Source organism: Girardinichthys multiradiatus, chromosome 4 (genome assembly GCF_021462225.1).
Source record: "Girardinichthys multiradiatus isolate DD_20200921_A chromosome 4, DD_fGirMul_XY1, whole genome shotgun sequence".
Taxonomy (NCBI): Eukaryota; Metazoa; Chordata; class Actinopteri; order Cyprinodontiformes; family Goodeidae; genus Girardinichthys; species Girardinichthys multiradiatus.
Genome location: NC_061797.1, coordinates 35,919,757 through 35,944,687, shown reverse-complemented (window position 1 = coordinate 35,944,687; position 24,931 = coordinate 35,919,757). Strand labels below are relative to the sequence as shown.

General features: G+C 39.3%; 1 protein-coding gene across 1 annotated transcript; it reads left to right on the top strand.

The window, feature by feature from the left end:
• The first annotated feature begins 1,097 nt into the window (after nt 1-1,097).
• LOC124867382 (XK-related protein 5-like) lies at nt 1,098-22,457 on the top strand. The gene is made up of 13 exons (XM_047363799.1): nt 1,098-1,371; nt 6,209-6,298; nt 6,382-6,487; nt 6,630-6,796; nt 9,266-9,399; nt 9,496-9,574; nt 9,700-9,869; nt 10,843-10,954; nt 11,087-11,254; nt 13,001-13,191; nt 13,384-13,479; nt 14,865-15,048; nt 18,640-22,457. Exons 1-13 carry the CDS (start codon nt 1,263-1,265, stop codon nt 19,263-19,265), a joined length of 2,232 nt encoding a protein of 743 aa, XP_047219755.1. The 5' UTR covers nt 1,098-1,262; the 3' UTR covers nt 19,266-22,457.
• Nucleotides 22,458-24,931: the final 2,474 nt, after the last annotated feature.

The window sequence follows — 24,931 nt, the reverse complement described above, 5'->3', positions numbered from 1 at the left end:
CGATTTCTGAGGCTGGTGACTTGGATGAACTTATCGTCCGCAGCAGAGGTGACTCTTGGTCTTCCTGTCCTGGGGCGGTCCTCATGTGAGCCAGTTTCTTTGTAGCACTTGATGGTTTTTGCGACTGCACTTGGGGACACTTTCAAAGTTTTCCCAATTGTTCAGACTGACTGACCTTCATTTTTTAAAGTAATGATGGCCACTCCTTTTTCTTTAGTTGGCTTCTTTTTTCTTGCCATAATACAAATTCTAACAGTCTATTCAGTAGGACTATCAGCTGTGTACTGTATCCACCTCCTGCACAACACAACTGATGGTCCCAACCCCATTTATAAGGCTTGAAATCCCACTTATTAAACCTGACAGGGCACACCTGTGAAGTGAAAACCATTTCAGGTGACTACCTCTTGAAGCTCATCAACAGAATGCCAAGAGTGTGTGGAGCAGTAATCAAAGCAAAAGGTGGCTACTTTGAAGAACCTAGAATATAAGACATATTTTCAGTTGTTTCACACTTTTTTGTTCAGTATATAATTCCACATGTGTTAATTCACAGTTTTATGCCTTCAGTGTGAAGCTACAATATTCATAGTCATGAAAATAAAGAAAACTCTTTAAATGAGAAGGTGTGTCCAAACTTTTGGTCTGTACTGTATGTACACATTATATATATATATATATATATATATATATATATATATATATATATATATATATATATATATATATGTATATATATATATACATATATATACATATATATATATATATATACGTATATATATATATATATACATATATATATATATACATATATATATATATATATATGTATATATATATATATATATATATGTATATATATATATATATATATATATATATATATATATATATACATATATATATATATATATATATATATATATGTATATATATATATATATATGTATATATATATATATATATATATATATATATATATATATACATCTATACATATATATATATATATATGTATATATATATATATATATACACATTATATATATGAACATGTACTGTATATATAAATTCATTCTGGTGTGCATCGTCAGTGCTGTATCACCCTTAACGGGACGGTCGGGCGGTGACGTTGGGACGGGGGCACAGAGCTCTATGAGCGGGCTGCTGCAGCTGGACCGAGCGGAACCAGAACGTCATCGACCTGCAGACAGCCATCTCTGTGAATCTGAGGGACTGTTCGGCTTTTTCACGCCACCATGAGGGATTACACGGCCACCCCGAGCAACGGAGGGGGCTGCGTACCGTGTTGCCAAGTTTGCGTCTTCGTCTTTACCGCATTTTTGATCGTTGCAGAGAGGACGGCGGGTGAGTCCTACCTGGGACACACTCACATCCAGATCTACTCTCACCGAAGACTGCATGCTTTCCTATATTTAGGGCAGAGTCTTTGTGCTGGTTGTGCTGGTGTTACTGGTTTAAAACCCTGTGTTCTGGTTCTGTGTTTTGGTTGTGTGCACGCGCGTGCTCGCGCGCTTCATTGACCACAGCCCTGTTAGATGCAGGTTGCGCCTCTTCCCTGTTTTAAACCTGCATGCCGCAAGACTGCTGACTCATGCCAGAGTGTTTCCTTCTTTAGATTCTCATATTTTAGGGGTCTGTGTGATGTTTCTTGATTTAATCCAAGAGGAGCCATGTTGTCGTATTTCAGCGCTCCTTTTTGGCTGTCCCTGAATGGATGAGGGGATGGGCCTATGCCCCGGGATGGGGCCTAGTCTGCCCGGACAGCGCGCATGTTTGGCAACTGCATGTTCGGATTATGTGTACGGAGGAATGCAGAGGCAGAACTGCGGGAAAGGGATGCCGAGAGGCTTCAGCAGCTGCTGTCACTAATGAAATGTTGATCATTCAAACTCAATGTGGACATTCAAAAACACCTCAAAACAGCCTACTGTAGGTTAGGCCTGACATACAGGATATATCCCATACAGTGCAGGACTGTTACTCAAATCACTTTCATTTACATATATACCAAGAGAATACATATGCAATGACCAGCTTTTATTGTGCATGAATAATCAAAATCAAAGCCGACCCAAGATTTTATGGGGAACTAATTTGAGGGCCCTCTTCCAGTGAAGACCATTTCCACCAGCCACCAATCCCTCTGCTATTTATTTAGTAAATCATGTGAATTAACAAAATTTAATGAAAAAGAAAAGAATGTCTGTGACATGGTCAATTTAATTGTTGGATTACTAGAAAACAACTATAGGTGTGCACAAGTACGTTTTGGAGTTAGATTTGTTTCTCTGACTTACTGATTTGGTCTGATCGTTATGTCCACAGATCAGCAATTAATGCAGACTCAGCAGAGTTTCAAATCAGAGGACCATTTTGTTGGTTATGCTTAATTGGAATTTAAGGATTAATTACTTTGCTGCTACAGAATGCATGATGTGTGACTCTAGCACAGACAAGGAGAACAAATGGAAAAAAAAAGAAATCTGATTGTTAACACAACAATCATACTATGCCATATTTTCACTTCTTCTAAACCTTAAAGGTACATTTGAAAGAATAGCTAATTTATGTCTTGGGCTGGCTTGATGCATGATTATATGAGCCTTAGCATCACAAGGTGTCACAGTTCGAGATTGGTATGGACCAAAAAGACAACAGGTGAGAAACATAAGGAACCAGCGAGGAGTAAAGCAAAGAACCAAACTAATACACAGGGAAGGAGCTGTGTGAACCAATGGGAACGAGAGGAGTAGGTAATCAGATGAATGCTTACAGGTGTGCTGGCCAGGTGAAGGTAACTGAGGTAATGGAGCCTATGGTGACTGGAGCTAGGAAACGCAGAGACAGGAGGGGAAACTAAACACTAAACTAAACTGGGAGGAACAGGGAAAAGAAACCTAAACATAGGCTAACATAAATAGTAACTCTAGGAAGAACTAAACAGGGGCATGGGGAAAAGCTAAACGAATGGGAAACAGACCTAAGGAGACCTATATAAATACACTGCTCAAAAAAATGGGAAAGATGGGAAAAGGGAGCACTTAACACTATATAACTCAAAGTAAATCAAACTTCTGTGAAATCAAACTGTCCACTTAGGAAGCAACACTGATTGACAATCAATTTCACATGCTGTTGTGCAAATGGAATAGACAACAGGAGGAAATCTTAGGCGATTAGCAAGACTCACTCAATAAAGGAGTGGTTCTGCAGGTGGGGACCACAGACCACTTCTCAGTACCTATGCTTTCTGGCTGATGTTTTGGTCATTTTTGAATATTGGTGGTGCTTTCACACTCGTGGTAGCATGAGACGGACTCTACAACCCACACAAGTGGCTCAGGTAGTGCAGCTCATCCAGGATGGCACATAAATGCGAGCTGTGGCAAGAAGGTTTGCTGTGTCTGTCAGCGTAGTGTCCAGAGCCTGGAGGCGCTACCAGGAGACAGGCCAGTACACCAGAAGATGTGGAGGAGGACGTAGGAGGACAACAACCCAGCAGCAGGACCGCTACCTCCGCCTTTGTGCAAGGAGGAACAGGAGGAGCACTGCCAGAGCCCTGCAAAATGACCTCCAGCAGGCCACAAATGTGCATGTGTCTGCACAAATTGTTAGAAACCGACTCCATGAGGATGATATGAGGGCCCGACGTCCACAAATGGGGGTTGTGCTCACAGCCCAACACCGTGCAGGACGCTTGGCATTTGCCAGAGAACACCAGGATTGGCAAATTCGCCACTGGCGCCCTGTGCTCTTCACAGATGAAAGCAGGTTCACACTGAGCACATGTGACAGACGTGACAGAGTGTGGAGACACCGTGGAGAGTGATCTGCTGCCTGCAACATCCTTCAGCATGACTGGTTTGGCAGTGGGTCAGTAATGGTGTGGGGTGTCATTTCTTTGGAGGGCCACACGGCCCTCCATGTGCTCGCCAGAGGTAGCCTGACTGCCATTAGGTACCGAGATGAGATCCTCAGACCCCTTGTGAGACCATATGCTGGTGCGGTTGGCCCTGGGTTCCTCCTAATGCAGGACAATGCTAGACCTCATGTGGCTGGAGTGTGTCAGCAGTTCCTGCAAGATGAAAACATTGAAGCTATGGACTGGCCCGCCTGTTCCCCAGACCTGAATCCGATTGAGCACATCTGGAACATCATGTCTCGCTCCATCCACCAATGTCACGTTGCACCACAGACTGTCCAGAAGTTGGCGGATGCTTTAGTCCAAGTCTGGGAGGAGATCCCTCAGGAGACCATCCACCGTCTCATCAGGAGCATGCCCAGGCGTTGTAGGGAAGTCATACAGGCACGTGGAGGCCACACACAATACTGAGCCTCATTTTGACTTGTTTTAAGGACATTACATCAAAGTTGAATCAGCCTGTAGTGTGTTTTTTCACTTTAATTTTGTGTGACTCCAAATCCAGGCCTCCATTGGTTAATAAATTTGATCTCCATTGATGATTTTTGTGTGATTTTGTTGTCAGCACATTCAACTTTGTACAGAACAAAGAATTCAATGAGAATATTTCATTCATTCAGATCTAGGATGTGTTATTTGAGTGTTCCCTTTATTTTTTTGAGCAGTGTATAAACCCTAACATAGAACATAAACTAAATCTGGAAGGAGCACTAACTGGACAAATCAGGGACATGAGGAATTATACTAAAGAGCAAGGCTGGGAAAGAACAACTAATCTTAAGGGAAACAAGCAACTGGGTAAATCATAGGTGTCTAAAGCCAGGAGGAAGAAACTAACAAAACTTAGCACAATGCATGAGTAAATAACCTAAATAAACTGCTCAATAAAAACAAACACAAAACCAAAACGGCAGATCCTGACACAAGGCCCGTTTTACTTGGGCACATAATCCAAGTAATCTCCTATTACAGAAAGTTATGGGCAGATTGTCTAAACCATGTGTAATATCCTGTTTTTGGTATTTTTTTAAATATTCCAATAAACCAACAAATGACACTTTGAACGCAGAGCTTCATAAACATCTATATAATTTACCTTTGCACTGATTACTATTTATTTAAAAATCTGTTAATAAAACACCGGAACTGTTATTATATGCTGCAAGCTAAAACCTAGGAGATAAGTCACCCAAAGTATATTTTTCAACTCTAAATGAGAAAAAAGTTTGAGTAAAACCTCTTAATGTAATGAAGACTTGAAGTCTGACCACAAACCACAAACTCAGTAGGAAATCCAATACCAATATTTATTCATGAGTGTTGTTTCTTTCTATCTAATATTATGTATGGTCTAGTTTATGTTTGTGTTTGGAGCACATTAATGACAAAGTCAAACTACAGTAAACAGTAAATGTTTATATTTATAATACTGTTTAAAAATGGACATTTTGGTCTGATATCTTGCAGGCAAGTGAAGAAATCTGTAATTGACTTTTTTGTAGACTTCCTTACCCATACTCAGTTATTTATGACATGTCTATTTAAATCAATTATCTTTTACAATCATGAGTGGATTTTGGGATTTTTACATTTACCAGCGCTTTGGCCAGCATGAGAATGCCAGTGAGGATAGTAACGTGTAACAGTCATGTTTTTGGACTGTGGGTAGAAGATGGCATACCTAGCAAGAACCAATAGATGCACAAGGAGAACATGCAAACAATGCAGTAAGACTGCAAGCCGGGATTTAAACCCAGGACCCCCTTGTGCCACCATCATCAGACACTACAAAAGAAAGGTCCTGTCCAGATGCTGTGTCAAAAACAAGCTGGAAGAGTAAAACCAGGGCTACAAGATTAGAATGATCTCATTTTATTCTTAATGCCCTGGGAGAGAGAACTGAGCATGTTTTTTGGCCTTTACTCAGTGTAACTAAAAATAATTAAGCATGACTTGCCGCAACATTTTTCATGGCCAAATTTCTTGACAATAAAAGTGCCAGTCAATGTTATTTTTTCAAATTTTAAAAATAGCGTATAACAGATATTTGATTAAAAATTAAAAATGAGAGGCTATTTTAGATCAGATACAGGTTCAGTGACATTAAGTTGAAAAGAACGTTTGGTTTAAAGTTTTTGTGTGTTTTCATAAATCCGCTTCCCTTTGTACATCCATCAGGCTTTGTAAAGGCCTCCTTAAACATTTCTTCTGTGTTCATTTATGCTGGTTTTAATAAGTGTGTGTTTCCTGTGTTTCCAGTGATCTACTGCTTTGTGTATTACCTTTGGATAGGCCATAACTACTGCTATGCTCATCTCGCTGGCTTCACAGCACTCTTCCTGCTCCCAGGTGACAACTTTATACCAAATAAAGCCTTAAAAAGCTATAGAGTGAAAACTTCATTCATTTTAACTTTCCCTGTGTATTGGCAGGTTGGGGTCCACAGTGGCTCAGTTACCTGTGGTATCTCTCAGATGGAAAAATCCCCAGGAAATCTCTCAGATGGACACACATATTACACCTGGGTATCTTCAAAAGGTGGGCAGACTTTACAAACTTGTATGTTTACTTCATTTAACCCATAAAGTAATTGGTACTGATTGAAGTAGAGAGTAGGACAACCATGATCTTAATGTTTTGTCTCTGCCTGTTCATTTGTTGCCATGTTTGTCCCTCACAGGCTATGGGAGTGTATGCGTCTTCCAGATGAGGATGTGTACGGAGAAATCATGCAGCAGGCTGATGCATCTGCATTACGCCTGTTTGAGGCCTTGGTGGTCACCCTCCCCGAGACGCTGCTCCAGACCTATGTGCTCATCTGTACTGATATAGGGGTCAGGTCTCCTGGTGAGCCTAAAGGCTGAAAGTGAAGAGTAGAGTGTGAAATTAATGTGTGTTGGGAATGAGATGTCTATGGTGTTTAAACAGCCAGCAGATCGGAAAATAAACTGAGCATTTCACAACATTTTCAAGTAACCGATCATTCTTAACAAAATTTAAGGTATATGAAATTGATTTAAATTGTAAAAACGAAACAATAGTAACAAACCTATATAAAATATTAACTTTTCTATCTGCAGTTAATTAGCTGCAAGAAAATCAATAGTAACAAACCTATATAAAATATTAACTTTTCTATCTGCAGTTAATTAGCTGCAAGAAAATCTAATCTAGAACATTATTTATGGTTGAGATTCAATGCACATATTTCTCTATTGTTTGCACATGCATCAGGAGGGCTTTGTGTCCTGCAACAAATGCCAAGAATACAGTACATTGAAAAGCATTTCCACATTTTGTTTCCTTATGACAACAATCTCAAATGTTATTGGAATGTTCTATAATAGACCAATACAATTAGGTGCATAACTGTGAAGAGAATGAAAAACAATACAACCTTCAAAAATCTTTAACAAACAAAAAAAGTGAAAGAGTTGTGTGTCGCTGTATTTAGCTTTCCTGAGTCAATGCTTTCCCAAACCACCTTTTGCTGTAGTTTCAGTGGGAAATCCTTTGGGGTTTGTCTCCACCAGGTTTGCACATCAAGAGCCTCCTTTGTGCAAAGTATCTGGTCAGTCAGATCGGATGGAAAATGTCTGTGAACATTAGTTTTCAAGTCTTGCCACAAATCCTTAGCTGGATGTAGGTCTGGATTTTGACTGGGTCATTCTAACGAATAAATATGTTTTAATCTGAACCATCCCTTTGTAGTTTTGGCAGTATTTGGCAAGCTTGTTATGCTGGAAGGCGAAGCTCTGCCCCAGTCATCTGAGTGTTAGTTTTCCATCACTCATAGCATTTTGAATGTGGGCTAGAAAGTTCTTGTAAAAACCTAAACAGGACTTCTTATAGCTTTCTATCAGCAATGTTTCTTTTTGCAACTCTTCCATAAAGGAAAGATTTGTGGAGTTTTTTCTGTCATCAGATTTTCCAACCTGGAAACCACTTGTATAATTTTCCTAACATACTGCATAATGACTATACTCTACTTTCTATTGGTCTATTACATAGTATCTTATTGCACTTCACATAGGTTTGAGGTTGTAGTGTTAGAAAATAGGAAAAAGTTCAAAAGGTGTGAATAGTTTTCCAAAGTCCTGCAACATTAGCAAATGCAGCATGTGTGGGATACTTCAGTCAAGAGACTAAGATAGTTTTAGTTTTGAGATAGCCAAAAACTTTAAAATGACTGTGTGATTATTTCTTTGTAGTGCTTATTTATGACACTTTAATTCAGATGAAATAACGATTTTAATTATAAGCTCATTATAAACCTCTGCTGAATTATAGGGCTCTGACTTAGCATTTTTAGCCTGAAAATATAATTTTCTTTTTGTCTGTATTGAAATGTTTCGCTTGGTGCCTCAGTCCATGGCTGATGTTGTCAAACTGCAGTCAGGTGCTGACACGCTACAGGTAAAGAAGGGGGCACAAGTCTTTTAATAATCATTGAGGACATAGTGATGGTAACATGACATCTGATGGGTTAATAGATGCAGTTATGCAAATGCTCTGTGTTAGCTTGTAACATAAATAGGTGTTTGTTTGGATGTTTTTTGCATTTTAAGGCTTGTAACAGGGCGGCCTTTTGCGGCTGGATTTGTTGGTGGAGATGACGATTTAGGCAGAGATTGGTGGAATTGGCACCATACAAAAAGCACCCTCTTACTGAGAACCCTGATTCTTTTAGTTGAGGATTACACCATCATTGGCTCACAGGGGGGTCTACCAATTCCTTTATACATTTACACATGGCCTCTGCTGGAAACTTTAACTGGTGTCCGAACACCTTGGAGAGGACACAAAAGACAGGTGAGTAAACATATCTTTAACAAACTATTTCTACTCAAACTATTACTTTTAGATTTGACGCACACACATATTTGGCTTAGTTTCACTAAACAGTAGACCTTGTTGTACCAAGTAACAATACATTTTCTCCTAACAGGCAACTACCACACTCCTTGATGAGGAGCAGCTGTGCAAGACCCAGAACGAAAGGCTTCATGCTAATTATTAAAAGATGTCAATAAAAATCTAATAATTACTAAAAACTTCTTGTGTGCAAATGGTTATTGATGTGCAAGTCCCTGCTTAAAGCGCAGTGCTAAATAAAGTGCTTTTAGTAAAGTGCAAAATACTCCTTAGGTGCTGTACAAATTACCACAGTGAAACTGGTACTGGTAATGAGTTTCTCTTCATTACAAGGCTGATTAATGTCCTAATACAATCCAGTATTTAAATAAGATTCCAGTTTGTTAAAATTCTCTCATTTCATCTCCTCTGTGCATCCTTCTTCTGCTTTTCTCCCTCCAGCCTCGGTGTGTTTTGCTGTATGTTTACTATCTCTGGCCTGGGCGCTGGTTCTTTATGCCAGAGCATGCTCACTCATCAGGCCGGGTCACTTGCATATGACTCCAGCTGCCATTCTCTGTCGACTCTTGTGGAGGGTGGGCATAATTCAGCATATATGCACAGCACACTCCCTGAAACTCTCAGCAGGAGTTTGTGTTTTGTATGTGAAAATGTATTTTGTGTGTATGCAGGTTGGTATGTTGGGATCCAGGTTCGCTATACTCATGCTCTTCACACGTATCTTCAAGCAGTGGGTCCTGGGAGTCGTTGGTAAGCCCAAACCTTATCTCAAAACTGCTTATCATTTCTTATACTCTGTTGCCTACATTTACACTTTTTAAACCGTGTCTATAAAGGGTTGAAACTGACTTTGGATGTGTGTTTTTGTGTCACAGGTGTGCACTGGCTGGGTGCAACTTTCTGGATGGTATCTCAGCAGACCGACATCATACGTTCAACTGGTCGATGGAGACTTTTCAACCTCGTTCTGGGAGCCATTCACGTCTTTCTCTTCCTCAACGTGAAGTACGGTCAATCCAGATACCGCATAGCTGCATTTTATCTGGTATGTCTGTCTCTGTCAGCACATCGGTCTTATATGGAGCGGCTTGCAAAAGTACTAAGTACACCTTGAACCTTTCCACATTTTGACACATCACAACCACAAACTTGGATGCGATTTATTGGGATTTTATGACAGACCAACATCAAGTATCACATTATTGTGAAGTGGAAAGAAAGTGATACATGGTTTTCATTTTTTTTTGCACATAAAAATAAAAGTGTGATATTCATTTGTATTTTGCCCCCTTTATTTTGATACCCTTAAATGAAATCCAGTGCAACCAATTGCCTTTAGAAGAAAGCTGGTCTATAAAGGCGGTTTGTTAGAGAACATTAGTGAACAAAAGCCTCATGCAGACCAAGGAACAAACCAGACATGTCAGGGAGAAAGTTATGGAGAAGCTTACAGCAGAGTTAGGTTATTAAACGATATCCTCCTCATCTGGTCAGGTGGAGGAGGACTTTTTTGTGTGGTTTGACTTTCTAAACAAAACTAAATGTCTCTAAAACTAAAGATTTGTTATAGAAATCAGAAAAAATTCCTGTCTACAACCTATAGTTTTTAGGAGAGCCAGTGTTCACTATTATTCGTACCGCCTAAAGCAAGGACCATCAGATAGAAAAACCACTTTATTACTCAAGCCATAATTCAGATAAATTTAAATTGTGATTGTGTTTGATTGCTTTGTCATTTTAGTCAGATGGTTTTAATTGATACAGATGTTTTCCCTTTACCGTTTTGACTAATGTATAGTGGTTGTGTTTTTATGTTTTTTACCTGGTTGCAATGCAAATTCTCCTAAGGGGACAATAATAAGGTGATACTGAACTCTGATATTATGCTATAAAATGTCAGATATTATAATCTTCAAAAGGGTCAGGTATTGAATCCTAGAAAATATGACTATGTACCCAACTTAGACTGTAAGGCTTAATTAGCTACATAGATTTCAACTTTCCCACCAAATCCACAGGTCATGTTTTTAGAGAATGCTCTTCTTCTTATGGCCTCCTCCTGGTTGTTTGCTATGGTGTCCTGGGACACTGTGGGGATCCCAGCTGCTGTGTTCTGCAGCTTCCTCATTGGTAAGACACGTAGCCAAATAAAAAAAAATGTTCATGCAAATTTAAAAACTTTCTATTTGCCCATGTCTTAATTTTCTTGAAAAATGCTTTAAATAAGAGTCTACTGTCCTGATAAGTGCTTTCCATCTGCAGGACTGATAGCATTGGTACTGTACTACCGTTTCCTCCACCCCAAGTCTTTTGAGATCTTCCAGAGTATTCGTCACAGGGGGATTGGTGGAGCTTGCATGGAGCAAGGATCTACGCTTTCACTCGAGGAGAAAGTCGAGCCAAGTTTCCATCATCATACAACATTGTCTGGTTGGTGATTGACATGTCTGCATATTTATTATTTATGTAACTATCTTTGTAATTCGATTTAAAAAATACTATTACAACCATTTTCTATTATGACTCTTGTCTCTGGAAAGGAAACCCTGAGGATAACCGAGAGTGTAGCAATTCTTAAAAGTGAAGACGCATCTCCTTAATTTAGAATTTTTCTAGGATGTTAATAAAACTTTGTTATCTTGGACAACTTTTAAAGTAGCATTTAATTTGAGTTTAAGAATAATTTTATTTTCTAGGCACTCTTTCTGCTTTGTATGGTGGCCAACAGGTGCAAATGCACAGCAAATGGCTAAACAAGCTGCAAACACATAATCGAATTGTAAACACATGAATGATGCAAACTCCAAAACACATAAACACAAAAAACAAATGCAATAGAAAAACGCTGCAAAAGAAAAATGTTCAAATTAGAGAAGCAAAAACCTACAACCGGAAACAAATGCAAAGGCAAAATGCTGCAAATAGCAAAAACAACACCAAGTTAAGAAAAGCTGCAAACTCACTCCCCAAATGGAAGTGCACCAAACCACTAGGGGGAGTCAACTACTAATGTTACCGACATAAATATGCTGCTGTTCAATAAAATTGTTAAAGATTACAGCCACTTGATTAAAAAAGACATGAAGGAAAACGTAGCTTTTCTTTCTTCCCCCCAAGTTTCCTCTGGGCATCCCGTTAATGTCTTTACTGAGGGTCTGGTCCCATATGACTTGGGGCTTGACTAGCCCTAGGGGTCTGGTGTACTGACGTTTTGTGGAGCGAGTTTGCAGCTTTTCTTAACTTGGTGTTGTTTTTGCTATTTGCAGCATTTTTCCTCTGCATTTGTTTTGTTGATTGTAGGTTTTTACTTCTCTGTATTTTCTGTGATTGCAATATTTTCCTTTTGCTGCATTTTCTTGTTGAATTAGTTTTTTGTGTTTGTGTGTTGAAGTTTGCATTATTTATGTGCTTGAAGCACATTCGCGTTTGCCGCGTGTTTAGTCATTTGGTTAACACCTGTGGACCGCCGTAAAATTTGGCCGTAAAATGTGCCATGATTTAATTTCTTTAATCCATTTTGCTTATATACATTTTGAATTGATATATTTATTTATGAAATAATATTTTTATTGTCTTTATTTTCATGATTATGAATATTGTAGCTTCACACTGAAGGCATCAAAACTTCGAATTGAACCCACCCCCTTCCCCCCAACAGGATACCGCCACCCGATCCTCTTAGCATTGGTAGGTGGGGTCTCGTTGGGCTTGGCCCAGCCTGACGAGCCCCGGCCATAGGCCTGGCTCCAGGGTGGGGCCCAGCTATGCTGGACCGGGCAACGTCCCATGCCTCGTAGTGCTAGTCCTCAGGAAGACTTATGAACCGCTCTATGTGTGACCTGTGTGAGCATGTCTACCATGGGATATCAGGGGCATTTAAGCCCTAGACAACATAGCCTCTAGGATCATTTTAGCACTCAAACGCCTCTACCATGTTAAGGTGGCGGTTCAAGGAAGGGGGTAGACAAGTTATGTAAAAATTATTTCCTCAACAACTATCCTGCTCATATGTGCTCTACATTGACATATTCAAACGTAAATGTCTTTTGAGCATTTTGACCTCTTTGGTCACATGTTTTGGATGTTTTCAATCTTGCAAAGCACTTTGTGTTGCACTTAATTGTGTGAACGGTGCTATACAAGTAAAGTTTGATTGACTGTGGACATTCTTTTTAGGCGGTGGAACACTCATGGACCTCCCCATCCAATGGGAAGGCTGGAAGCATCACCACTGGCTGCTGATTCGTTTAGCTCTTAAGACGGGGGACATTCCAAAGATCTGGTCAGCATATGGAGAAGGGGGTCTGGCCGGACTCATGGGTCTCTCAGAAGAGTTTCACTCCCCTGATATGCATCACGTACCCCGGGTTTGTTGCTCTTCTGAACTGTTGGTCTTACTCGAACGATTAAGTTCCATATTAACTCTCTTTTATGTTATAAAAGTGTGAACTTTATAGCTATTTTTGTTTGTGAGATGGTGATAAATGTCATTCATTCTAGACAGGTGTGATCTTTTTTTAATAATAGAGTAATAGGAGTTTCTTATTCTTATTTGTCAGGTTCCACCTCCTCAGTCGCGAGTTCTTCAAATCTCACACCCAGCTCCTCAACCTACCCCTCCAGCACCTCCACCACAGATTACCCACACTCCACAGGCAGGAGTCTTCTGTTAAAACTCTAATAATGAAAATTCTTGTCTTAAACTACTCCAGTAGGTGGGAAATTGAAAAAGAAGTAATCATATTTGTGTACTCATCGTAGTTATACTCATAATACTTGTCGCCTTCTGCTTATCTGGGATGGGGTCAGGGGGGCAGCAGTCTCAGGAGAGTTCCCTCTCCCGAGACACCTCTTTCAGCTACTCTGGGGAAAGTCAGAGACGTTCCTAGGCCAGCTGAGAGACACAGTCCCTCCAGCGTGTCCTGGGCCATCTCCCTGGCCTCCTCTTGGTGGGACGTGCCTTGAACACAACTCCCGGGAAGGTTTTTACCAGCTACAGGCTATATCCCAGATACACCACCCTGGTCTGCTGGTCCAGGGGCACTGTTCCCGACCGCCACGCGATGTTGAAGAGGTGTGTTAGCCACGACAGGCCCACAGAATCCGGAGATCTGAGGTACTCTGGGGATGAGATCCACCCCCAAAGCCTTGCCACCGTGCATCTTTTTTAACAACATTAATGACTTTGGCCAGGATGATGAACGAGTCAAACTCCAAGTCCTCAGTCTCATCTTCCACCAGGGATGGCGTGACGGCAGGATTAAAGAGATCCCTACCTGACAATGTCCCTCTTTGAGGTCAGTGGCTCCCCACCCCCAATGTAGATAGTGTTGGCGAAGCATTGCTTCCCTCTCCTGAGGGGCTGGATGATTTGCCAGAATCGCTTTGAGGATAACCGATAGTCCTTCTCCATGGCCTCCCAGGCCCGATTTTCTTGCCTCTGCTACTGCCTGAACCGCAGCATTCTTTGCCGGTGTCCACCACCAGGTTTGGGGATTGCCTGCCTCGATAAGCACAGCAGACCTTACTGCCACAGCTACAGGTAACCACATTGACAATAGAGGTTGAGAATATGGTCCACTCAGACTTTGTCTCTAGCCTCTCCTGGGATCTGGAAAAAGCTGGGGGATGGGAGTTGAATATGTCACTGACCGCAGTCTCTGCCAGATGTTCCCTCACTCCATGCTTGAGTCTGTTTGGCTTCCTCTTCCTTCAGCGCATCCAACTCACCACCGGGTGGTGATTAGAGGACAGGTCAGCCCCTCTCTTCACCCGAGGGTCCAAGACATGCGGCCGAAGACACGACTACAAAGCCGATCATCTACCTATGGCCTAGGGTCTGTGGGCGCCCTGAAGTGCGCTGATGTAGAAAGAAGTGTCAGAAAAAATATATATAAATAAATCACTGCAGTGGTAGAAAAAATGTGCTCATGGAAATATGTTTTAATAATGTAAAATAAGATTATGTTGATTTAAAATCTGCGTCATGTTCCTTTGTTGATTACAGTAACCTCTTTCAGTTATCATTTATGTAACTCAGGTGAGTCAAATCGTCCATCCCCCTAAACCGACTCACAGCACTGTTGTGGCCCGACCAGTGAGAAAAGCTCCTCCCATAACCATCCAGGATATGAGAAGGTTTCCAGAGATCATCCCATTCCAGGAGGCAATACCTGAGGAAACTGCAGAGGAGGAGTCAAGCGCTGCACCATCAGATGATAAAGGTAGGATACCTATTAAAATAAACAAGCTGTGTTTGGCCATGAGGGGGCAGTAGAAACAAGCTGTAAATACAGTATTTTATAGAGTTTCGAGACAGCTCATTTCATCACTTTGTTTTGTTCGAGGGATTTGTACTGCTGGGGTCATCCATTTTGGTCAGATAGACTGACTGGACTGCGCAGTTCGACATGCACAGCTCAGCAAGCTGACGTCATCGGAGCTATAAAAAACTGAGGTAACAAAGGGACGACGCCGCGGAGGTGCATATCTGGAGAGACCGAAACTCGCTGGCGAGTTTCTTTTCCTCTACACTGGCCATTCCCGGAAGAGCTTGAAAAGCTGGAAATATGTCTCATACAAGAAGATCAGAATATTCATAGATTCATATCCCGATCAAAGACTGTTAGATGCACCAGGCATCCCACAGAGGTGTTATTTCCAAGGAGACCCCTTGTATTTCAGTCGACTGCAATGGTTTCTCATATTACCCCAGTTTTGGACGGATGAGAAGTTAACCTTTTTTGAGTTGATCACAGATGCGTGACACTCGTGACACTTTCTTTTTATTGTTAGTTTAGGTAGTCATCTTTTTGTAGAATAGTGCTTGTTAGTTGGGTGAAGGTTTTTGGACCAGAATAGTAATTATATCAGGGCATATGGTCTCAATAAATGTTCACATACAGGTCCTTCTCAAAATATTAGCATATTGTGATAAAGTTCATTATTTTCCATAATGTCATGATGAAAATTTAACATTCATATATTTTAGATTCATTGCACACTAACTGAAATATTTCAGGTCTTTTATTGTCTTAATACGGATGATTGTGGCATACAGCTCATGAAAACCCAAAATTCCTATCTCACAAAATTAGCATATCATTAAAAGGGTCTCTAAACGAGCTATGAACCTAATCATCTGAATCAACGAGTTAACTCTAAACACCTGCAAAAGATTCCTGAGGCCTTTAAAACTCCCAGCCTGGTTCATCACTCAAAACCCCAATCATGGGTAAGACTGCCGACCTGACTGCTGTCCAGAAGGCCACTATTGACACCCTCAAGCAAGAGGGTAAGACACAGAAATAAATTTCTGAACGAATAGGCTGTTCCCAGAGTGCTGTATCAAGGCACCTCAGTGGGAAGTCTGTGGGAAGGAAAACGTGTGGCAGAAAACGCTGCACAACGAGAAGAGGTGACCGGACCCTGAGGAAGATTGTGGAGAAGGGCCGATTCCAGACCTTGGGGGACCTGCGGAAGCAGTGGACTGAGTCTGGAGTAGAAACATCCAGAGCCACTGTGCACAGGCGTGTGCAGGAAATGGGCTACAGGTGCCGCATTCCCCAGGTCAAGCCACTTTTGAACCAGAAACAGAAGCAGAAGCGCCTGACCTGGGCTACAGAGAAGCAGCACTGGACTGTTGCTCAGTGGTCCAAAGTACTTTTTTCGGATGAAAGCAAATTCTGCATGTCATTCGGAAATCAAGGTGCCAGAGTCTGGAGGAAGACTGGGGAGAAGGAAATGCCAAAATGCCAGAAGTCCAGTGTCAAGTATCCACAGTCAGTGATGGTCTGGGGTGCCGTGTCAGCTGCTGGTGTTGGTCCACTGTGTTTTATCAAGGGCAGGGTCAATGCAGCTAGCTATCAGGAGATTTTGGAGCACTTCATGCTTCCATCTGCTGAAAAGCTTTATGGAGATGAAGATTTCATTTTTCAGCACGACCTGGCACCAGCTCACAGTGCCAAAACCACTGGTAAATGGTTTACTGACCATGGTATCTCTGTGCTCAATTGGCCTGCCAACTCTCCCGACCTGAACCCCATAGAGAATCTGTGGGATATTGTGAAGAGAACGTTGAGAGACTCAAGACCCAACACTCTGGATGAGCTAAAGGACGCTATCGAAGCATCCTGGGCCTCCATAAGACCTCAGCAGTGCCACAGGCTGATTGCCTCCATGCCACGCCACATTGAAGCAGTCATTTCTGCCAAAGGATTCCCGACCAAGTATTGAGTGCATAACTGTACATGATTATTTGAAGGTTGACGTTTTTGTATTAAAAACACTTTTCTTTTATTGGTCGGATGAAATATGCTAATTTTGTGAGATAGGAATTTTGGGTTTTCATGAGCTGTATGCCAAAATCATCCTTATTAAGACAATAAAAGACCTAAAATATTTCAGTTAGTGTGCAATGAATCTAAAATATATGAATGTTAAATTTTCATCATGACATTATGGAAAATAATGAACTTTATCACAATATGCTAATATTTTGAGAAGGACCTGTACATAAAGTGAAGCGTGGGGGCTGTGCAAGAGTGATTTATCTGTCAAAATAAGGTCAAAGTTCCCCCACCATTCGTTGGAGCAGCTGATTAAACAGTGACATTTAGCTAGTTTTGGTTAATAATTATCAAATATTAATGATAATTACTAATTGTAATTAGTAAGTGCTTTGAGACCATAATCACCATACCAGAGTGCATCTCGGATTTCTATTTGTAAGTAATGATTTTTGGTTTAGAGAATTATTTTTCTGAAGTATTTTTAATTATAATTTTGATGAATATTAATTAATCAATTAATTCTCAGTAGGATATTTTCTTATGAAAAAATAGAGTCCATTTATCTGCGGATCTACAATGCCTTCTAAAAGTACTAACTTCTGTCTCTTTCACATCTTTTATAAATCTGAAAAGTGGAGTGCATTTTTATTTAGCCTCCTTTAACTCTGATGCCCCTAAATATTTGCCTAAAAAAAAAAAAACTAGTTACCTAATTTGTAAACATGGCCCATCTGTTTATCAGTCATCCTTAGTATAAATAGGGCAGGTCAGCAATAAAGTTGTCAAGATGTTTAAAAACGTTTAGGATATAAAATATATTCCAACCTTTAAACATCTGACACAACACTGTTCAATCCATCATCTGAAAATAAAAAGAGCATTGCATAGTAGCTAATCCACCACCTGAACTGTCAAGCCAGACAAGGTGAGCATTAATTAGCATACTAGCCAAGAGTCCCGTGGTAAGTCTGGAAGAGCTGCAAAGATCGATGATGAAAAAATCTGTTGTCAGGACAACAAAAAGTCTACATGGACTCTACAAATCTAGCATTTTATGAAGGATTGGTTAAGATGAAGGCATTTGCTGAAAGACAGCCATAGGATATCCAGTTTAAAGTTTGGTACAAGTCATGTGGAGGACATGAAAAAGAGTGGAAGAAAGTGCTCTGATCAGATAAGACCAGAATTTGTTTGTTTTGGCTCACTTGCAAAATGTTACATGTGGTGAAAAACCTGACTAGACCGCATATAAATGCACACTACAGTTCAGGATTTTTTTTAAATAAAAAACAGTTATGTACTTCTTTGTGTTGGTCTAGCTGATAAAATCCAAATAAAGTTCAAGTTTGTTCTCATAATGGGACAAAATTTTAAAACATTAACAAGGTATGAATACTTTGGTAAGGAACATATTTGATTACTGAATTGTTTTCAACTGTTCCAAATTGATCTCCAAACACAAGTTGAAATGTGTAAACCTGAATGTAACATAGACATTGACTTGTCTTTTTATTGTGCTTTAAGGTGATGAGGACTTCCAGAGCGCTGCTTACGGCTCACTATCGCTTTCATCTCCTCAACATGTTGAAAGCCTCCGTCACATCGACAGCAATGCTGCATCTTTGACGGAGGCGTCGTCTTCTGTGGGTTCTCTGGACATCAAGACACCTGGCTGGTCACCTGAGCGTCGCTCCCCTCTCTTGTTGGCTTCCCCAGAGAAGAATGCGGGGACCCCTGCAGAATCCAACACTACTCTATATTTCAGTGCAGATGCTCCTTCGCCATCCAGTGGGAGCTATCTGGGCTGGGGTTCAGAGCTCTCGCCCATCTCCTCCTACCGAAGACCCTACCGGATCAGAGAAGCCCGCTTTGTCACATCCACCCCACAACTGGAGGCTCAAGGTAGAGCTGAAAGCCCTGGGCCTACTCCGGTTGTTGTAATTCCTGCCACTCCCGGCACAACACCAGGTACTACTCCAGGTGGGAGCCCTGGGGCCACCACACCTCTCGCTTCCACTCCTGCTGCATCGACTCCAGTTGCAGCTTCAACTCCTGGTGCTACTATGCCTGGTACTCCACTCACTCCAGTCATCTCTCATGTTCGCAAACAGATGGTGCAGTATGTGGACTTTAGAGAGAATTTAGTGTAAAGTAAAAGTAAAAGGAAAGCTAACCTTTTCAGTATAGCGGTTCAGTATATAAAGGCATTCTTGTATTAACTAACTTGTTGGAGAGTTAGGAAATCTTTTTAGGTCATCATGGAGTAAATCTATAAATTATTTATTCTGTTTACCCTTTTGAGCAGGCAAATATGTAAAATAGGAATGTAAGCTGATGGCTCTTCAAACATCTGTACTTTGCAAAGATTTGTAAGAGTTACCATTTAACAAATTGTTTGTTAGTGGTCAGCTGGTTTGGGATCATGCCATTACATTGACATTTCCAACTGGTTGGAATGTACATAGACAAGAGTTAAAAAGTGTGAGGATGCTTGTGTCCACCTTGTGTGACACATATATGCATGCCAATAAATTAAAACATTACCAAATTTGAACTTATTTCAGTAATTCAAGTCAAAGTCAAACTCATTTAAAGATTTATTGCATGCAAAGGGATTAAATAGTTTATTTCTGAGTTATTGATAAGCCTAACTTAAATTGTTTTGTAAAATTTGAATCTTAAACAAGACTAATAAAAATATATATCTAATATATATAAATATCAGCCTACTGAAAACAATGTTTTTTACAGTTAAGCGACTTGATTGCTCCTACTACCACACTTTTTCCTTCTACTCAACTTTCCATTAACATGTTTGGAGAGAGAATTCCAGCCAGCTTCCAAGGATATTACCTTTTGTGGCTTACCCTCCTTGTCAATGACTGGAAATCCTGTTCTCCACAGTTGTGTAAGTCTTAACATAAAAATTCAGCTGCGGTATAATCTTGGCTCAGTGTAATAAATCTATATAATATGAGTTTTACTTTTCTGCAATGAATTCTGTTCCAACAATTGCTGCTTCCTATGTGGTAAAACTGTCAATTTTAAACTGATAAGAAGTAAAAGGATTAGAGATGACCACACTGTCTCTATTTGGATTTTTAGTAACAAAATGTGAGAAAAGTTATTTAAAAGTTTTTATTTTGTATAGATTAGATAATGTCAAACACCTTCTTGATTGTTGAGGGATTCTCTTGTGCATCTGTCCAATCAGTCAGTTACTGACGGTTGCTGTTTACACACATTAATTTCACATGTGCAAATACAGAGGTCATACTTTAAACAAAGGGATCAGTCCATGTTTTATTTCCACTCTCAAGCAGACTAATGAACATAATACAATAGATAATGTACATGTTTACCATATACACTGTAAAATACTTGCTGTTGTTACCCACTTATGTGGTTGTAGCACAATATTTACATACGACACTACAGTCAGTGTGTTAGTTTATTAAGTAATTATTAGCAATATACAGCATTGGGGAAAGCAAAGATTTAAGTCTGATCTCAATTGTTTTTATTTTGCTTCAGCCAGAATTTCTCAAACTCTTACAATAGTTCAGATCAGTATTTCATATGGTTTTCTGAAGGCCTTTCAAAAGGTTTTAAGACTGTTTTTGTTGGTTGTTAAGCTACTTTACTCGGACCTCTGAGTCATATAGGGATAAAAAGGCTCCTTGGTTCGACAGAAGAGCCAGTCTGGTCTTTATACATAACGGAGAACTTAGCAAAGATCTTTTGCCTGATTCTTATTGGAAGTTTGTCACAAAAAACAAAACTGGTGCCCATTTCTTAAGGAAAAACGCAAAGCTAAATATTGTACCAACAATAAGGTGATTCCTAAAGAGCTAGTATTAGCTGAAAACTTGGTTCAAAGTAGATCAGCAGTGTGTAAGTCACAGAAGCAATTTGAAAAATAGCAACAAAAAAAAAACTATGATTTATTGAAGTAGACCGATGGTCCCCAAGCTTGCAGATTGTGATCCACAAAATAACAGTGTAAGAAACTCATGACACCCAACTATTAACGTACAAACATTTCATGTTAGGCTTTTCCGCTAAAGAGGTTCCAGTGCTTAGCCCTAGTTAAGCACTCACACATTCATTTGCTTTCTTGCTTTGTAAAATGCGATACCAATTCTCATTACACAACTTATGTTTACTTAAGACTAAGGTCAGCAGAGCCAGAAATTAAGACAAGGAAACATAAGGGAGGGTGAGACAGCAAAACAAGACCAGGGTGCCATGCAGAAAACAAGGTAAAATGAAAGAAGCAAATGGTAGGGGACAATTTATAACCAAGGGCCAGGATGAGCAACATGCCAATGGTTACTATGATAGAGAGGGGGAAGGAAATAAAGAGGTGACCAAACAAAGACATAAACATAAAAGTGAAGAACAAAGCAATAAAACGGAAACAGAAGACCAATTTAACAGTCTATGAAAAAAACTGATTAAATCAGATAGAAGTTACAAGGGAAGGTTCAGTGTCATAACTGGTAGACCTGATGTGAAGCTATATGGTGAAATACAATGTTAATCAGTATGAGATGTATTTATGATGTATGTCTTCCATATTGTCCGTTGTGTTGATTTTTTTTTTTATAGCACTGACATTCAAGCAGACATCTTGTTTTTGAACCTGTATAATAAAAATCGTATTGTAATGTTTATTAGGCAGATAAACTGCTCGTGTTTAAAGACACGAAAACATAGAAGTTTAGGAAGACGTTATGTAACAAAGAAAGAACTAAGCCAACATGCTTTGGGCAGAGCCGCTTCATTACATGTGACCAAAATAAACCCACTAGCAGCAGCTTCACTGCATGGTACAGAAACAAGCAGTTTTGCTCTCTGAAAGACAGAAAGAACACACTTTTTTTAAATACATGCACATTATTGTAGTTAACACAGATGCTAAACTGTATGTGTATGCAACAGCAAAAAGGAAGATTATGCACTGATGAGAATACAACACGCTCATGCTTTAGTCTGCAGAAGTGCTTCGTCTTGTAAAAAGATAGTCAGCTGCCACACTTGCCTGCTTTGTGTACTTAATACACAAGTGTTTGTTTTGATGCATTTTGTATTTGTTTTATTTTTAATTGTTTAAATTTACTTTTAGAAAAACAAAATGAAGGTTTATGCTAGATGTGCTGAGCTGAGTAAAAAGCAAATTTGCTTGAGTGTATCTTTAATGCAAAAACTGATGTTTTGTTTACATGCATCACATTATATGTGCAAGGCTTCATTACACTGGTCCCCTGTGGCAGAAGTGACCCATAAAGTGTGTTATCGATGTGACAAAAATAAAGACATCTATCATGACTCAAGTAAAACAGTCTGTTGTATTTCTTTAATTTATTCATCATCAGGACCTAAAAGTATTATAAACAAACTTTGTGATCTTACAATGTTTGCAAACTGCTGAGAGGGCTTCTAAGCTCAGACTATTTTTAAACAGTTTCAAAAGGAAAGACTCAAAACAGGCTGCTTCCAAACCGCAATGTCGAAGAAAATAGTTAATGAAATTGAAAAATTACATTCAACCTGAATTAGCCAGGTTTATGAATAATTTGGGGCTGTTGTGATTATGAATATATTTAATATTTAATATAAATACTTTAATATTTTATTAAATAATATTTCGGTCTGTTAAGGGTTGTCCTGTGAATACCAGCCCAATAAGTCGGTGGTATTAGGACAAAATTGAAAGGGTGAGCCAAGCTCTAACATTACTGAACTGCAAAACTCTGCACATACACGGAATGAATTCACACAATTTCTTAAAATACAAGAATTTATTAACAAAAATAAGTCAGCTCAAAATCAAACATATTCCAATCAACAAACTCTTTACTATGCTAAAACAATCCAAGTAAACTACCAAGCAGAATTAAAGAATAACGAAGACTAATGGGCTATGTACAATATAAACAAGTTGATTAAAGATGATTGAAAACCATGACCAAAAGAGTGAGGCAACATTACCATGCAATGTTATTTATGTTTGAGAACCAAGGATTATCTTGAAGAATCTGGAAGTGAAGTGAAGTTAGTCTTGGAACTAACTTAAGTAATAATTAGTACACCTTTAGAACACCATTCACAGTGCAAGATCAGATAAAATATTATTTTAATAAAATAATATTTAAAAGAATGATTTGCTGAATAAAATCAACCTTCTGGATGACTTAATTCTCAACGGTGTTTAATTAGCTGCCTTTATTTATTAAAATAATATTTAAAGAAATATTAAGGAAATAGTAAAATATTTAAGGAAATATTTAAAATAAGAACCAAATTTTTTAGAAATGGGCCTTAATGGTGTTTAATTAGTTATCAAGTTTAGAAAAATAATATTTAGGGAAATAATATTTCCTAGCTTGAAAACTTACAACCTTTGTTGGGTAAATGATCTTTAGCAGGCAAGCACGTGTTCTTAGCTGTTAGCAGTTAAAGCTAACAAAAGAAGCTTATAGTTTATCATCAGAATCAAACACATACCTTAAAAATACCATTAATAAAAGGGTCCAGGGCAACGAAGTTGAATAAAGCATCCACAATGAACAAAGGGGGGGGGGGGGGCAAACTGCACATTATGGCTGTAACCATGGTGATGCGGTCCCGTTGTCCTTCCTTCAGAGCGGGAAAACGGCTCCACTCGGCTTTGTAGCTGGGAACTCTCTGGAACAGTTTGCTTCTGTAGGCATCAGAGAGAAAAGTCAAGCAATGCTTGTACCTTAACTACCCTGTTCATGAATAAATACCGGATACACAAACAGCAATTCATTCCTACTTAACTTAGTGCATTTGATCGCGGGATTGTATGACACTCTTGGATCCAGTTTGAAGAGTTATGTCTGTTTGCCAGCAAAGAGACATCAGCGCGCTGTGTCCCTCTGTCCAGTTCCTCTGGGGACCTGCGTGGAAGAGATCAGTTTGTTGCAAAAGCGGGGTTTTTATTCGGACAGTGACGTCACATGAAGTCCACTGTTATTCCCTGTTCCTGGCTGTGCTGGAAGTAGGTTAATACGATTTATTTTGAAAGTTCTAGAAAAGTTCTTACTGGCCTTGGCTTGGGGTCCTAACAGGGCTTAACTGTATAGTTTAAACCATTTTATTTAAAAATATTCTCTAATCTATATTTTAATGTGTATGTTAATGAGGCATTTGAGTCAGTTCTTTTTTTAATTACTTATGTAAAATTATTTATTATTTAGATTTTTCGCATTTAAAATCCATTACTTTAAGTTTAGCCAATTTGTGGAATGAGTAAATGTAACTTACCAAGGAATAAAGTTGCTGAGTGAACTGATTCCTACACTGAGAAGTTATTTTAGTGTCATACCTCCATGGTCCTCTTGAACAAATTAACCTTTTTCTTTTGAACCTTCTCCATGAGGCTTTCAAACTATAAAAAAACCAAAATTACAGACAATTTATCTCCAGAGCACAGAACTAACTCTTGCAGGTGACTGAAATGCTTAGCCAGAAACAAGTAATTACAACTGGCATATAAGTTTTTGCGGTGCATCTCAGTGAATTCGGATATCATTGAAAAGTAAATTTATTTCATTGATTCAACTCAAAGCATTTACTGTAAATTGTGATTGAATAGAGGGCCAAAATTCCTCCTAACACTTAAAAAGCAACAAAATCATTTATTTTGAGGAATAATAAGACTAATGAAACCCAAAATTTCACTTTCTCAGTGTGTTTTCATATTACATGCAGAAATATTATTTTGTGGACATATTAAGGAAAGCGGTCCCCCAGTCCAGTCTTCGATAGCTACTATCCTGCAAATTTT

Bases quoted from the DNA above. Each gene is read 5' to 3' on its own strand.
- LOC124867382 (XM_047363799.1), top strand. From the start codon at position 1,263: ATGAGGGATTACACGGCCACCCCGAGCAACGGAGGGGGCTGCGTACCG. The intron at 6,488-6,629 runs GTGGGCAGACTT...TGTCCCTCACAG, and splicing joins CACCTGGGTATCTTCAAAAG to GCTATGGGAGTGTATGCGTC. The intron at 15,049-18,639 runs GTAGGATACCTA...TTGTGCTTTAAG, and splicing joins TGCACCATCAGATGATAAAG to GTGATGAGGACTTCCAGAGC.